The sequence below is a fragment of the Plecotus auritus genome (genome assembly GCF_963455305.1).
Source record: "Plecotus auritus genome assembly, chromosome: 6".
NCBI classification, from domain to species: domain Eukaryota; kingdom Metazoa; phylum Chordata; class Mammalia; order Chiroptera; family Vespertilionidae; genus Plecotus; species Plecotus auritus.
Genome location: NC_137773.1, coordinates 75,232,381 through 75,250,000, shown reverse-complemented (window position 1 = coordinate 75,250,000; position 17,620 = coordinate 75,232,381). Strand labels below are relative to the sequence as shown.

General features: G+C 34.9%; 1 protein-coding gene across 1 annotated transcript in view; it reads right to left on the bottom strand.

Annotated features, from left to right (window-relative positions):
• The window catches only part of GALNTL6 (polypeptide N-acetylgalactosaminyltransferase like 6), a 1,018,136-nt gene that overhangs the window by 641,909 nt on the left and 358,607 nt on the right, over positions 1–17,620 (bottom strand). Inside the window, exon 3 of the mRNA XM_080673354.1 lies at positions 15,392–15,500. Within this exon, the coding sequence (XP_080529480.1) occupies positions 15,392–15,500 (109 nt within the window). The remainder of the gene's footprint in view (positions 1–15,391; positions 15,501–17,620) is intronic.

The following is a 17,620-nucleotide window of genomic DNA, read 5'->3' as shown; positions in this document are numbered from 1 at the left end:
GTTCCCCCCCAACTGCTCTCCCCTGCAGGCCTGGGTCCCACCCCCAACTGCCCTTCCCTGCAGGCCCAGTTGCCCCCAACTTCCCTTTTCTGCCAGCCTGGTCACCCCTAACTGTTCTCTCCTGTAGGCCTGGTCCCCCTCAACTGCTCTCCCGTCCTGGCCCGATCGCCCACAACTGCCCTCCCTTGCAGGCCTGGTCCCTCCCAACTGCCCTCCCCTGCTGGCCTGATCACCCACAACTGCCCTCACTTGGAGGCCTGGTCCCTCCCAACTGCCCTCCCCTGCTGGCCATCTTGTGGCGGCCATCTTATGTCCACATGAGGGCAGCCATTTTTGACCACATGGAGGCAGCCATCTTGTGTGTTGGAGTGATGATCAATTTGCATATTACTCTTTTATTAGATAGGAATAGAGGCCTGGTGCACAGATGGGGGCCACTTGGTTTGCCCTGAAGGGTGACCCAGATCAGGGTGGGGGTTCCCTTGGGGCATGGGGCGGCCTGGGTGAGGGGCCTGTGGTGGTTTGCAGGCTGGCCACACCCCCCCAGCTACCCAAGCAGAGGCCCTGGTATCTGGGATTTATTTATCTTCTATAATTGAAACTTTGTAGCCTTGAGCGGAGGCCAGGGCAGGCCAAGGTGGGCAGAAAGCTTGTCTTCCTCCATCGCCGGGGCAACCCAAGCCTCCTGCTCTCTCCAGCTCTGTGGCTTCCACCATATTTGCTGGGTTAATTTGCATACTCACTCCTGATTGGTTAGTGGGTGTGGCTTGTGGGCGTAGCGGAGGACGGTCAATTTGTTTCTCTTTTATTAGATAGGATACCTATATCTATATACATAATTTCATGCATACATAATTTAGCATATACCAATAAAGTGAGAAAATATGAATATTAGTAACAAAATGAAATGGCAGGCTTTGTGTAAAAGCAGAATGCCCATCACAATCTGGGTAGGCCTCATCTTATCAGTTAAAGGCCTTACTGAAGCAAAGATAGCCTCCATCAAACAATAAGGAATTCTTCCAGTCGACTACTTTTGGACTCTAATTGCAACCCTTTCCTGAATCATCAGCCAGCCGGCCCGCCTTCCCCATCAGAAATTGGACTTGCCAGCTTTCCACAATTACATGAGTCAAATGTTTAAAAATAAATCTCTCCCCATTTCTATATGTACACATCCTGTTAGTTATGTTTCCCTGGAGAACCCTAATGCAAGCCTTCATCACATCATCCTAGCCACTACATCTCTTCATTTCAGGAGAGCCACCTGCTATTTAGAATAATCAGAAGAACACAAATATTCGCTAGATTACACAGTATGCTCCGAGTGTCTGCTATGTTTATTGATCTGAACAATTACCAAAACTGATTCAAAAGGCAAGTCTTGCTGTGTTTTATACCAAATTGCTATTTTACTGTGACCACGGGTTTTCAACTATGGCTTACTGTCTGAACCACATGAAATCGCCTGCCGCCAGGTTTTCCTGCTTCATGTGAGGAAGCCAGGCATACATGTTCTGTATCAGAGGGATAATTTAAATGGAGGACACTGCTGTAAACAGTCACACCCTCACTTTTAGGGCATTTTAGCCTGGGGATGGGTACTATGAGTTTTTCATTAGAGAAAGGCAAAACAGACGCAGTAGAAGCTGAGGAAGATGCAAAGGAGAGAGCTCCATGCTAGGCAGTTAAAAAGAGCACTTCTCAGTGCATCTACAAATGCTGGGAAGTTACTAATGCTATAATGTCACCTGACTAACTTTCGTCTCCTAAAGTCCACGAAGTTTGCTTATGAAAGTATTTTCTGCTTTTCAGCACTTTCATGTTTATTGTTAAAATAATAACCTGTGTGTTTCAAATAATCTGTGTGTCCATTCCTTTTAATATGAAGGAATATTACTAAATTTGAAGTAAATATTAAATTATTAAATAATATTAAAACTTTAAAAAACATTATCATATTTAAAGAATTATTTAGAACTATTTAAAGACATCTTTAAACAGTCAAAATCCTTGTGGAACATGTACATTTCATTTTTATAAAGTATTGCACTGTGCTTTGTCAAATATATTTTGTTCATTGTTTAAAAAATTGACTACAAGTCTCTTTCATTGCTTCTTTAAGTAATTTAAAGAAACATTTTCCATAACATTGTTTCTGAACTTGAATATATTCCTCAAACATTAGCTTATTAATACTCTCACACTATTATAATTTTTAAAAATATTTTTATTGAATTCAGAGAGGAAGGGAGAGGGAGAGAGAAAGAAACATCAATGATGAGAAAGAATCATCAATAAGCTGCCTCCTGTATGCCCTACAATGGGGATTGAGCCCACAACAGGCATGTACCTAACTAGGAATCAAACTGTGACTGCCTTGTTCATAGGTCGATGATCAACCACTGAGCATGCTGGCCTGGCCACACTATTATAATTTTGATTAAATAAGTTAAATACAATTTTTGGTTTATATTGCTGACAATGATTTTACACATGGGCGCTCATTTTAACACAAGAGCATATTTGAAAGGAAAATATTAAGAATCGTGTAACCTATATTTATATCTACCTCTACTGGGGTTCAGAGTCCCAGCTCGAGTGTAGTTCTACATAGTGCTGAGATTTAACTCAGCCTAGAGGTTTCTGTTGGTTTAAGTTTCTTTTCCTGAGGGTTTTCACAGCTTTTCATTGTTCACAGGGTAACTATGGATAAGGAGAAACAAGTATGTATAGCAGCCAGTTGGTGTGTATCTGAAACTGGTTTCTCATCTGATTAGCTGAGTTCTTTTGACAGAACTGTTTGAAGGAGCTGTTTTGTATGAGGTCCTCTGGGAGAATGTGAACTACAATTTAGTTGTATTAATGCCTAGATGACAAACTGCAATGCAGTAGAGGAGAGAGGCATTTTTCCCACCCACTTCTCTAGGGAACCACCAGGTGGAGGGCTGTGAAACCGCAGGACAAGGCCATTGGGACACGATGATGTGCTGCTTTGGGAGCACTAGAGATAGGACCCCAGTGCTGGTGGCACTGAGATGCTGAACTGGAATAGCTGTCAACCACCAGTTGTCAATGCAGTGGCCAAAATAAAGGAATACTAGTAATAGGGACATTAGTATTTGGTAAACTTGCAGACCTCCAAGGATCTCAGAAATATGGCAAGATTTTGTAGAGAGGAGACTCAAGGTCTGTATATAGGAGAGAGTAGAAGTCAGAGAAATTGAGTCATCACCATCCATATGGTCTCTATTATACACACAGGTGGATGATGTGCAGGGCAGTACAGGTTACAGGTGTTATATGCGGCAAATAGTCTAAGAAGAGTCAATAAAGAGATAAGCATAAGCAGTGTGTAAAAACAGGGTTTTCCAGAATTCATTAAGGTCATGGTATTAATTTGAACATAATTTGTGTGTGTGAATCTATAATCACTTGGTATGTATATATGTAATATATATCATATAAACATCCACATGTATAAAAAGCACATGAATAAAATCACACACATGTGTAAATCACTTTTTCTAAATTTGTTTAATTCTTTTATATATTATTTTATAGCCTATATACAAATACTATTAATAATATTTGACTGTCCTTGCTTTATAGGATTTTTGTGTAAAACAGAGACAATGTGCAATAAAATCACTATAATCATGTTAAGCTACTGTGTATATAGAAAGAATGAAATGAGAGAAGATGTGACATAAATAAGGAATAATATGACTTGTAGTAGAAAATGCTAGGTCTTTGTCATAAGTACGTCACTAACTTTCCAAATTTGGTTAATACATTTAATGCCTTTGTTCTATTTATAAAATACTTGCAATGCATATGTGAGAGGCTTATAAAATATTTTATTGTTACATAAAATATTGCCATTATTACAGGACTAGAATGAAAAATAACTATAAATCTATTAATGTCTTTATTTATACATTTGCTATAATTTCAAAAGTTATTCCTTAATGAATGCTATTCTTTGAAACAAAAGACTGTTATATGCATGAGTGGATTCTACTACTAATATATATATTCCAATTAGTCTGTACTACAAATTCTATTACATTGTTAACTAGGTCAGTGCATATTAGGTTAATTTAGTCATTCTAGTTCAATAATGAATTTGTATCCCTAAGGCTCAGTTGGTCACCATGGAAATTCAGCTCATTATTAAATGTCTGATAATACTAATTCCCTTTTGCTCTCTGGTCACTTCACATTAGTAAACCAAACATTATAATAAATTAAATTATTTATATAGCAAATCTTATTTTTCAATTGTTATAATGTCTATGTTTTATAAATAATGCAAGTTTCAAATATATATTTTGGGGCAGATATATTTTTACTTAAAACTAAATAAGCCATGTTAAGCTTCTAGTGTTCCTGAAGACGGTTTATGTCATGGTTCTGTGACTACAAAGTATCTGAAGGCACAATTGCTTTCACCGGGAATGAAGGCTGCTCAGAAACCACTGCAACTCACTCAAAAGAGCATCAAGCTGAACTTGGTTTTCAAGTTAGTGTCTAGAAGAGTTGCCATCAGTGTATGGCAGGCACTCCACCTTCCCTAGTGGGCAAACACACCCATTTCCTCTCTAGCACCCACTCATTGGGCAATGGAGCCAGGGTGGCCCAGAACTCATTACTAGTAAATTTGTGACAATCCTGGATATGCATTTTGGAGAAGGTTCCAATAATCATATGAATCTCCATAAATCATGATTAAAATGCAATGCCTTAATGATAACCGGGCTTAAGTGAATTGCAGTCCCCCAGATAATGGGAAACTCTCATCATCACAGCATTAGCAGGTGGCAAAAACTTTGTTCACGTCATAAGTGTGACATCAGAGTCCCAAGTCATCAAAAATGTATTTTCCATTTTTGGTTCTACTCTTCCTTCTAAAACTTATATAGGGTTGGGCAAAAATAGGTTAATAGTAATAAATAATACAATGATTAAGAAATAAAAAATAATGTAAGAATGAACTCTGTTTTGTGTACTCACAACTGTAAACCTATTTGTGTAACATTAAATGCAAGATGGCTTTAACTCCAACTAAAAAGTAAAGCCACAGCAAAATTAGCAAATCTAACTTTATGTTGTTTGAAGATCAGAGCTACTATTAGCAGAAATATTACCATTAATGTTGAGCTACAAATATTAGATATAGTGGCAATCAGAGTTTTCTGTGTGGCAACCTGCTAGAAAATATAGATTTACAATTCACACTCACTTAAAATCTTTATATGAAATGATTAAAACTGGGAAGAATAAAGTTGGGTATAAGACTTCAGGAAAATGAATGGCAGACATAAAATCATTTTAATATTAGTCTACTTGATCAATTCAGATTCAAATCCTTTGCTTTACTACATGTTTCTCATCTTTTTGGCATCATCTTTGTTCAGCAGAAAATGTCCCATTAATTTTTTCATGATCAAGAGTTATCTACTCATTGGATTCCTCCCAAATGTGGAACATTTATAGACAGAAAAAGAGTTGATAATAATCTCAACAACTACCATATAAAAAAGCTTTATGACAAAGTATAAATACAATATTTAGAGGGGAACAATTTAGGGTCTGATGCTAACAAAATGTTTGTCTTGTAATAATAAATCCTAAAGTAAAAGACATATAGCTTTATTTGAAATCCAAGTAAATACGATCTCCCTGGTAAAAATGTTTCGGAGAGTTAGTGTCAACTGGCTAGATTTGATGGCATGAAAAATATTATGACAGGTGATTCAAGTTATTACCACATAGGCATATCATACAGGCATAGAAATAGTCATGAGACTATACAAATAATTGTTTATTGAGCATATACTATAGCCCAGATAGTGTAATCATATAATTTAACACTTAAAATAACTATGTGATAAGTACTATCATTAAACAACATTTTACTAGTAAGAAAATAAGGCTAATTAATCACATGCACACTTGCCCATGGGAAGTTAATATTTCTAAAGAGAAGTATTCTAAGTTTTGCAGCAAATGGTAAATTGACTTTTAAAATTAACTTTATCTTTCTTTTGAATAAAAAATGATTTCAGTTTCATAAATCTCCTGAGATACTTCAACACTACTCTTTTTATATTATAATCCTGAAGGGATTAGTCCCTAGGTAATTGTCACTCGTGTCAGTTCAGCTAAATTTTGCTTTATTACTAAACATATAAATGATACATCTCTAACAGAATGTTCATAATCTTTTCACTTCCATTTTACATTTTCATTATTATACAATGACTGTCAATGGAAATATTTCATTAAAAGTTAATTTTAATCTAATGAATAATAATGAATGTTATTTTGGTAGTACTTCCCATAGTTGACCACCTCCCAACAAATCTCATTATAAAATTTATCGAGAGAACATCATAGATGTATAAATTGTACCAAACTACCAGCAGTAAACTCTGTTCATTGTTGGTAGTAATGAAAAAGATGCCAGATACTCTTTTTAAGAGACATGAGACATCAATAAAAGGTGACCAAGAACCATTGTAGTTATAGCAAAACAACCATTTTTCACTTTCTGAAAGCAAAGCAGTTGCAGTCTTTCCCAAATGGGGCACAATTCTATTTCCCATTCTGTTTGGTTGACAATCTTGTTCAATTATGCAGAATAAAGACATTTAAGAGGAAAATGGGTCCCTTATCAGCACTAAAGTAAGCTGTTTAAGGAACTTAGAAAAGCCTACTATTAATCATTTTAACACATAGTATATTCTTACCTCTCAAATAGCATTTTAACTCATACCCTTTAGATGTTTTGCTATGCAAATCCACAGCAATTAGTATGAACACTCAGTAGCTTAGAGCATGAGGTTTAAAGGGGACCTAGGATGCAATCTCTAGAAGAGAAAAATAGCAACCATGTTGGGTCAGATTTTCATATTACTTTCCTAATGCAGGAGAGTCTTTATTCCAAAGCCCAATGCAAATGATTCAAGATAATGTGTGACTTAGGCCCCTTGGGCAAGTGATTACATTTCAGGAAATCACAAAATTTTTAACTCATTAAAAATGTATATGTGTGTAAATATAGACAGAAGGATAATTGTTATAAAAACTAAGTAGGGTAAAGAGATAGAGACTGAATGAAAGGGGCAATAACTGTGTATGATAATATGGTGATTGACAGGCATGTCTAAGCAGGTGATATATAGATAGTCTGGTAACCTTAATGAAAGGGAGAATGAGCTGTGAAGATATGGATTATAAGTGTTCTAGGCCACGGGAACAGATTAGTGAAAAATCCTGGGGCATGTTTAGCATGCTTGAAGGGAAAACAAAGGGGACCATGTGGCCAGTGGAGAGACCACACATCAATCAGTAGGAGCTGAGGACAGATACATGTGTCAGGGGTAGTTCTATGTTAGCTTGCATAATCATGGACAGAGCTTGGATTTATTTTTGAATATGACGACTACCTTTGTAGGCGCTTGAGCAGAGGAGTGAAGTGATCTGATTTTTAATGTTTAGAAGATCCCTCTCGCTGCTCTTTGAAGAGATAAATATGGGGCAAGGAGATCAGTTAGGAAGCTACTGAATTTCCTTAAGAAAGATGAAAGGTTTGGATCCAAATGGCCATCATGCCATTAACAAATAAAGTTCCTTTAACTATGCTGCATGTTTTTCATGAGCCACTGTAATTCATTTTTGTCAATTTTTTTTTCCAGAGTTTGGTGTAGTATTTAAAATACAGTGACTAAAAGTATTTGTTGAATGAGTGAATAAATAAATGACTAAAATTACAAAATAATAAAAACCATAGATATTCACATTTATGAGTGTGATTAACTAGGACAAATGGAAGTAGTGAAGAGTTAGATATAATTTCAGAGGATTCCTGAGGCATATAGTGGAATGCATGATTTGAGTAAAATTATATGATGACATAACCTATTTCAAAGAAATAGATCAAATATAAGAGTTGAAAACAACTCTTTTCATGTTGAGTTCACCGACACTGAAATAAAAAAAGTAGTGATAAACACTGGAAATCTTCTGAGTTAGAATAAAAGAAAGACTGAGCAACAAAAATTTGAAAACTAAAAGAGCTTCCTATAACTATAGATCAGTGGTGTTAAAGATTTCATATATCACACATGCCTATGTGCACATGATACACACCTGTACTGCTCTAGGTGGGTGACTTAAGAGGTATATGTTTACCACTGAGAAAAGGATGTTATAAGAATTAGATAATATCACATGTTAAAACACAGCTTCCTAAACTAACTGCATTTTCTTCTCAACATCCAGTGCAAGTTATTAGATTCACAGTTCCAGAAAATGCCATACACAGAGTTTATCTTTATTTCAGAAATATATTGGCTTTTAATATATATATATATATATATATATATATATATATAGAGAGAGAGAGAGAGAGAGAGAGAGAGAGAGAGAGATAAATGTCAGCAGATAGCTCTAGCTGCTCAATATAACAAATACCCAATGTATATTGAATAACAAATCAATATCAATTTATACATCATCTTTCATATTATATCAAAAAATCCATATTTCAGGTCTTTCCATTCAATTTTTAGAAATGATTTGCATAATGATTATCAATTTTGTGATACAGTACAACTCAAAAGAATAGCTAAAATGTTAAAAGCTGATATCTAGTGTCAATAAACTCTCAAAAGATGTAAAACTAACTAAGTGAAATGTAATGGTAGGAAAAATGCCTAAAATATGACTGGCTTAGTAGCAAATCATGAGAAAGTGAAATCAGATAATTAATTCCATAAAATGAAAATCATATTCTACTATCAGAATATGCTTTTTTCCTTGAAAATTTTGTTTGCCTCATCCAGGAAGTCATCCTTACCCTAAAATGCTATGTTGGACATGCTTCTTCCACAGCTAAATTGGTTTGGTTAATAGTAATCCCCAAAGATGTGTAAAATTATGAAATAATAAAAACTCTGGTTTTCTTTGAATATTAGAATTCTTCTAACAAATTAAGATAATCCTAATGATTTACTGTAGCTATAAGGGCACAGATGTACTTGAAAAGAACACTGATACTATACCTAAGTTCCCAGGGCCTACCTTCAATTGCTCTTTTTCCATTTTTTAAATTCAATAAATCTCCATTTCCTCAATGGCGGAAGCAATATCGTCTTTTCCTCTTTATTTTCCTTCCCCTTCTTTTCCTATATACCACTTACATATTTTAAAAGTTATTTAAGATTCCTAATATCTCAAAAATTACCAAGGATGCCACAAAGATGTAACTGCCTAAACAAAAACTAATCAATAAAAATTCTAACAAAGACATTTAATAAAATGCATGCTGCTTATTATGCTAATATAATTTTATAAAGACTATTGAGATTTCATCAGAAGGTCGTTTCTAGGTCTTCATATGTTTAAGATAGTTTCAGTGTTAAGGAGGCCAGACATTTCAAAATAAGCTAACTAAAACATAACCAATGAATATAAAACACTGAGTCACAGAGCAGTGTGATATACTTAAAATGGAACTTGGAGGGTATTTGAAGCCCTAAATGCTTATTCGGTAATAGAAAAGTCTAAAATTATTAAGAATAGAGACACAGAATTTTTAAATTTGGGAAAAAATAGTGAAATTCAAAGTAAAGAAATATCAGTATAAGACTGAGGCAATGAGAAAAATACAATGGATAAAATGAACAAGGTAAAAATATTTTTGAAGTGATTAATAAAATTGATAACTTTCTGGTATCATACTTTAAAAATGAAAAAAAGATGCAAATAAACAATATTTGAAAGAAAAAAAATCAATTTAAGTATTGTAGACATTATGAGATAATTAAGAGGATGTTATAAGTAAATCTATTAATAAATATGAGCATTTAAAACTAGTAGTTAAAAACCTTTGACTAAGTAAAGTCCAAGTCCACAGAGTTTACCCACAAGATTTGCATAATTATTAATAAATAATTGTAATACATAAGTAATTACAAAGTGTAGAAAACAGGAAGTATTACTAAAGTCATTTTATGAAGCTTTCATTGCATTATCACCAAAACTTGACAAAAACTCCATGAGAAAAAATAATTCATGTCCAATATTCACTCATGAATAAAGATTAAAAATGCCAAACAGAATATTAGCAAACCAAATTCAGTAATAAATAAAGTGACAGATTTTATCCAAAATGGTAAGTTTGATTTTCAGTAGAAAATAAATAAATAAAATTTACTCAAATAACAGATCAAATAATATTTATCATATTTACTTCAACAAAGGCAAACAAATAAAAACCTTTAATAAAATAAAAACTCATGAACTCTCAGCAAATCACATCCAGAAGGCTTAGCAAGCATGGTGGAATGTATTTTCATTAGATAAAACCTAACGAGAGTGTCTAATTTGCTATTGTCAGGATAATAACAAGTCTAGAGTAGCTACCAATACCCACTGTTCAAGATTGTACAGGAGTTCCTAGCAAGTGCTGTATCAGAACAAAAAGAACTAAAAGTATAATGTCTCAAATGAAAACCAAACAAAAAAACAAACAAACACACTGTCATTACTTGTAGATGTCACAATGTAGATATCTACTTTGAAAGTCCAAAATAATCTATAGGTAAATTATTATAATTCATAGAAGAATTTAGAAAGTTTTCTGAATTCAAATCAATATTTAAAATTAACATTTCTATAACCAGCAACAATGTGGAATTTAAATAAAATCAATAACATGCACAATAGCCACATCACATTAGTTTTCCAGGAATAGCACTGAAAATGTCTGAGAATAAAATTACAAATATCCCTAATGATAATGAATAAGCAGCAAATAAATACAATGTATACCAAAGAATGGATGTTTAATATTAAAAAGTATCGCTTACCCCCTAATTTATGAAGACAATTCAATTCTAAAATTCAAGTAATTTGGTGTAACAGTGGATGTGTGACTTAAAATTTGATAAGCTGAATCAAAAATTTTAAAGAAATCCATAATGTTAAGAATGGCAGTACATTCTCCAGGAAGAAGAGCAAAGAAGGTAGAATGAACTTTACCAGATATCAGTAATTATTATAAAAATATAGTACATAAGATATGGTATTAGCTCAGAGATTTTTTACTTAAAGAACAGAATGAAAAAAACACAAATATAAAAACTTTATTATAATAGAGTCAACACTGCCGAGTGAGGAAGAAAAAGATAAATTTTCATATCTAAAGAGATGCAAAGTAAATAAATATTGAAACACTACCTTACAACAGATAAAAGTGAGGACCAGTTGGATTTAAAATCTAAATGTAAAAGATAAAATATGCTAGCTTTTAAAAGATAATATAGAACATCAGCATAACCTGTCCTTATGAAAATGATTTCCAAATTTGACTGCATCAAAATTTAGAACTTCTAGAGATTTAAAAAAAAAAAACAGTCTATAAGATATGTTATATGATACTTTCACCATATACAAAAGGATAATATTTACGAAAAATTAAGAACACTTTGTGGCTCAATAAGGAAGATAAAAAAATGCAAAAACTGAAAGTAAGAAATAGGAATTTTACCAAAAAGAAGGCACCAACATCTCAGAAGCACAAAAAAATATCAACTATATTAAAAATTAATAAAATGAAAATTTAGGTAACAATGAGACATTATATTGTAGCAGCAAATTAGGGGAAAAAACCAGACACTATCAAGTGTTCACAGAGATATAGAGCAGTGGGAATTCCATCCGTTATTGATTACAGTAAAATCAGTATATCAACTTTGGAAAACAGTGTGTCATAGACTACATGATATACCTGAAATGTGCATTCCTTAGACTTACAAAATCTACTATTTAGTATGTACCCTAAGAAAAAATTGTCTGTACTCAAGAACCATGTACATGAATACTTATAACAACATCCTATATAATAAAAGACTAATATGCAAATCGACTGAATGGTGTAACAACTAGTCGTTATGATGCGCACTGACCACCAGGGGGCAGACGCTCAATGCAGGAGCTGCCTCCTGGTGGTCAGTGTGCTCCTACAGGGGGAGCACCACTCAGCCAGAAGCTGGGCTCTTGGCTGGTGAGCGCAGTGGCAGTGGGTGGTGAGGAGCGAGAGGTCCAAGACTGCAAGAGCCCCAGACTGCAAGAGGGATGTCTGACCACCAGTTTAGGCCTGAACCCCCGGGGGAAGTGAGCCTAACCCAGCAGGCAGACATCCCCCAAGGGGGGTATATATACACTGAGTGGCCAGATTATTATGATCTCTGAACACATAATAATCTGGCCACTCAGTGTGTGTGTGAATTTGTGCATGGATGGGGTCTGGCCAGCCTGGCCAGGGGGAGGGGACATGAGCGGTTGACTGGCCTGCCTGCTGGTTGAACTCGTGGTCGAGTGGGCAATTTGCATATTAGCCTTTTATTATAGAGAATATACACTGAATGGCCAGATTACTATGTGTTGAGAGATCATAATGATATGGCACTCAGTGTATATGTAACTAGAGGCCCGGTGCACTACTTTCATGCACTGGGGTGGGGGGGGTTCCTCAGCCTGGCCTGCGCCTCGGGGGATATCTGCCTGCTGGCTTAGGCCCCATGGGGAATGGACCTAAGCCAACTGATGGACATCCCTCAAGGGGTCCTTAGCACCACTGTGCTCAGCAGCCGTGAGCCCAGCTTCTGGCTGAGCGGCTCTCCTTCTGTGGGAGTGACACTCAGCCAGAAGCCAGGCTCATTGCTCCTTAGTGCTGCCTCAGAGGTGGGAGAGGCCTCACCACCACCGTTGTGCTCGCCAGCCATGAGCCCGGATTCTGGCTGAGCTCCTGTATTGAGCATCTGCATCCTGGTGGTCAGTGCACATCATAGCAACTGGTTGTTCTGCCGTTTGGTTGATTTGCATATTAGGGTTTTATTATACAGGATAAGCAAAACCTGGGAACTCCCCAAATGTTCAAGAAGAGAAGAATATTATAAAAAATAAAAGAACAGTAATAATGAATCAACTAGAATTCTATACATTGACATAGATGAATCTCAAAAATAATTTTGAGTGAAAAAAGAAAATCATACAGAATAAATCTATTTTCAGATTAAGTTCAAACACAGGCAAAATGCAACCATATTTATTTAGGGTTAAATATGTAGGCTGTAAAAAAATACTACAGAGAAAAGTAAGAGTAAACAAAAACTTCAAGATTTGGAGGGAACAGAACGGCACAAATGATTCTTTTTCTGGACCTGGATATTGCGAACAAGGAGTATTATTTTCACTCTGTACCTGCATGTGTATTTGTGTGTGTTTACTTCTTTATTTATGGTTTATTTCATAATATTTAAAGGAGGATGAACTATAGTCTATTGTATTTGTCATATATCTTCCAGTGAATCATATAACATACTAGTACTTAAAGTTTTTTAATTCTGCAGAAAATTTGCACTTTACAAAACTTATTAGATTAACAATTTTCTTTGAGGTCAATTTCCTTTGGCTCAAATGAGAATAAAAATATAAAAGACATGTTCATACAGGAGGCAGAAAGGGTAGTATGAAGCGGAAATAAATGTGATGTTCTGAATTTTATAACCAAAACTCATCAACACAAGCAAAGGGTAAGCACATCAGGTCAAGTGAAAGTAACTTCGATGAATTAACAATGACAGTTATCATTAGGTGACTGCCAGCTTAGGCCTGAACCCCCGGGGGGAGTGAGCCTAATAATTGGCCAATTACTTAAGGCAGATTATCCTTAATCCTCACAGCAATTCTGGATGGTAGAGTATAAGACAGAAAAATTGATTTGCCACGTAACCCAACTCATGTATCAAAAAGCCAGTATCTGATCCCAGAGTGTCTTTCATATGTGACCTTGTCATTATTTCATGTTTCCCAGATATTATTCAAGGTCAGACAGTGGGACGTAATGGAGCAAGATAAGACTTGACCTTTAATCTAGCTCTGAAAATTATTGGCTGTTTGACCTTGGATAACATTTAATAAATACATTCTTAAGACTTTGTGTTTTTTAAACTAATTGGAGATCTTAAAACCTTTCTATTACAGTTATTATGAGTTTTAAATGAAATCTGTATGTAAAACACTAGTACATAACATCTATTCAATTAATATTAATTTATTCTATTATTATTATTATTCATACTTGGCAACTTCAGTTAGTTTGATTATATAAACATCTCCAAAAATTTTCAGCATCCTGTGGTTAGTAAGGGGGACAGATAGTTGGATTAATATAGGGCTGATTAAGCAAAAGGAGAAAAAAAAATAAGAGGGCTCCAAAAGTAAGGATGCTGGTAACTAACACACTTTCATGATTGTTCATGGGTCATGGCCAAGGTGGAAAGACAATGAAACCTGGAATAGAAAGAGTCTCCGAGAAGTGAAGAAGATCCTTGGGAAGAGAGAACAGCTTTAATGAAGATGGTGAGCGGGAGGTTGAAGGGGCATGATTTGGGGAAAGGAATGAAAGAAGAAAATTAAAGAATCCTATAATTATATCATCCACACCTGACCCAGAGCTCAAAACATTTCACAGCCCCAAACAATTTCATAACTGTTTGAATACCATCACTCCAGCTTTCCTGACAGGATGAGCTATGAGGAACATTGGCCAGTAGGACCTTATATTGTGGCTAATTACCTGGGATGCAACATCTCGGGGTTGCTCAGATGTCTTTACCAAACAATAGCTTTATTTCTGTGACATCCTCACTATGAAAAAGACACAAAAAACTAGACTTCCTTTGGTCAAATAATAGAATATGGCCTTCCCATTATATGTTATTCACTTTCATCAATTTCTACTTATATGGCTTTCTGAATCCCTGTTTCCAGCAACCTAATTTTTCAGTCCTCTAGAAAATCTTGCTTTTTCCTGTTAATTTTTCCAACAAGCAAAATGTTTCCTCTATCTCTCACCTAAGTCTAGAATTCTGCTACACATGTATAGACCTACTTGACTATGTTAACTTCCTTTCTGTTTGTCCAAGTATTGCCAACCTCAATCCCTGCCAAGAACATGGTACCGTACCTTTAATATTTTGTATTGCCACTGACCTAATGAGTCAATCTAATTCAAGATATATGTCTATTAAGTCAAGTCTTACTGATAAATCCAAAGATATCCCAGAAATTATTAAAAAGCAGTTGGGTAATACCAAGTACTATAAATTTCTAAAAACTTTAATGCCTTCTTCAGTTAATATTGTAAGGGCTATTTATTATTTGTTTTCTCTCTGAAATTTGAAATTGTTTCAGCTCTGACCCATGAGACATACCTTGCTGTGTGCAGAAGAAATGCTAATTAGAGATCCTTTCAGTGACAAATGAGACACTGCAGTAAGTGAAGTAGCACTTTGGCTTACACTGAACTCCATACCTGAGCGCATAGCCTCTTTCTGAATGCTTTCATAGTCATGCCAGTCTTTTCTTCTCAAACCATCTGTCCATGCATAGAATTGCCCATCTCCCAGGCCCAGTGGAAATGTCTGTGGAAAAGGAAAGTATTCAGAGCATAAAAAGGAGGTATTTCCTTTTGCATGGTAGGTAAACACAACCAGGCACATAATAGGCAATCAAAGAATATTTGTTGAGTAAGTGTTTCTTCCAAGTATACTGAAAAGAAAGCTATTGCTAATGACCAGATTAATATACATTTTAAAACCCTGTTTCAGCTTCTTTTCTTTTTTTAATTTATTGTCTAAAGTTTTACATATGTCTCCTTTTTTCCCCGCTTAACCCGCCCCCTCCCCCCCCCCCCCCCCCGCCGCCCAGCCATTCCCACCCCAGGCAAGCCCCCACCACCCCAGTGTCTATATCCACTGGCTATGCTAATATGCATGCATACAAGTCCTTTGGTTGCTTTCTAACCCCTCCTGTCCCCACCATTTGTCTCTGGATCTATTCTTGTTCATCAAATTATGTTGATCATTATATCCTACATATGAGTGAGATCATGTGATATTTATCTTTCTCTGACTGGCTTATTTCGCTTAGCATAATGCTCTCCAGTTCCATTCATGTTGTTGCAAATGGTAAAAGTTCCTTTTTTTTATAGCAGTGTAGTATTCCATTGTGTAGATGTACCACAGTTCTTTAATTCACTCATCTGCTAATGTACACTTACGTTGTTTCCAAATCTTAGCTATGGTGAATTGTGCTGCTATGAACATAGGGGTGCATATATCCTTTCTGATTGGTGTTTCTGGTTTCATGTGTCAACCACAACATCTACCCTTTCCTATTTTATTTCATCCAGAGACTTGAGTAATAATTCAGCATATCACCTTCCATGAGCATAAAAGCCTAGCTCTTTTCACTTGCCCAAAGTGTAAATACTAGTAATGCTACCAATTTTGGTATGAAATGGAATGAATTTTGTTTGTGATTTGTATGGTTTCACCAATTTTGATCAAGTGTATTTGAATGGCCTGATAATAACATTAGCAACCATTCACTGAATGCTCACTATGTGCCAGGTACTATGTTAAATACTCTGTATATTGAAGATCGTTCAATCTTTATGATAGTCTTTCATTGTAAATCTCCATGTTTTCTGCCTATTAAACTTGAGGCCCAGAGAACTGAAATAACTTGAATTAAACCACAGTGGCAAAATCAGAACTTGGACGCATGCTGTTAAGATCAAAATTGTGGTCTTAAAAACTAGTAAATACTGCCTCCTATCTAGACTTCTGGTAAAGTATGCTACCTGGCGATGCTTACAGTTGAAAACTATCACCCACTCAACAACTGCAGTCACAACATATGTTTTATGCTTTGGTAAAACCCAATATGTTCTAATGTTAACTTGAAACATATTTTTGTGTACATTGCTGAAGCTATTATTTTTATGATGTTTATTTTTGGTAATAAGGAAAATGTTTTAAAAAATATTATTTTCACCAGTCTTAATAGTCAAGAAAATATAAAATAAATGTTTTCATATTTACATATCATTTCCTTTTGATTTGGTTTATGTTTGAAATAAGTAATATATCTACAGAAGAAGGTAAAGAAAGATTTTTTAAAGTTTCCATTTAGGTAAAACTAAAGAATAATTTCAGCGAGCAAATTTTATTCTATGAGCCTTTTCAAGGCAAATGAAGTATCTTATTAATTTGAAATAGTGCAACTATTGTGCTTATAAAAATTATCTACCTTCCGTCCATATTTATTGATTGTAAGGATCCATTTACTTTTGAAAGAATGAAATGGAGCTAATAAAGAAAACCAATGTAGTTAAAATCAGAGGAAAGATTATCCAAATCCTATATATTTAAAGGAATTTGTTCATAAGAGTGGTGAGTTCAGGAAAAACAGGACTAAACAAACATACAAGGATAACAATGAGTTTATGTAAAATGAGGGATATATAAAAACAAGAAGATTTTTTTAAAGGAAGATATAAAGAAAGAAAGGCTATGACAAAGTTAACAGAAAAGAATAAAGTAAAAATAGAAGGAAATGTGAAAAACAATTGGGGTATAGTAGCAAACACTAGAAAAAAATGTCATGCATTTTTTTCCTAATTGATATTGATTTTATAATTAAACTCAGCTATGAATCTGAAGTTTTAAATAATCAGATAACTTTAGAATATAAAATC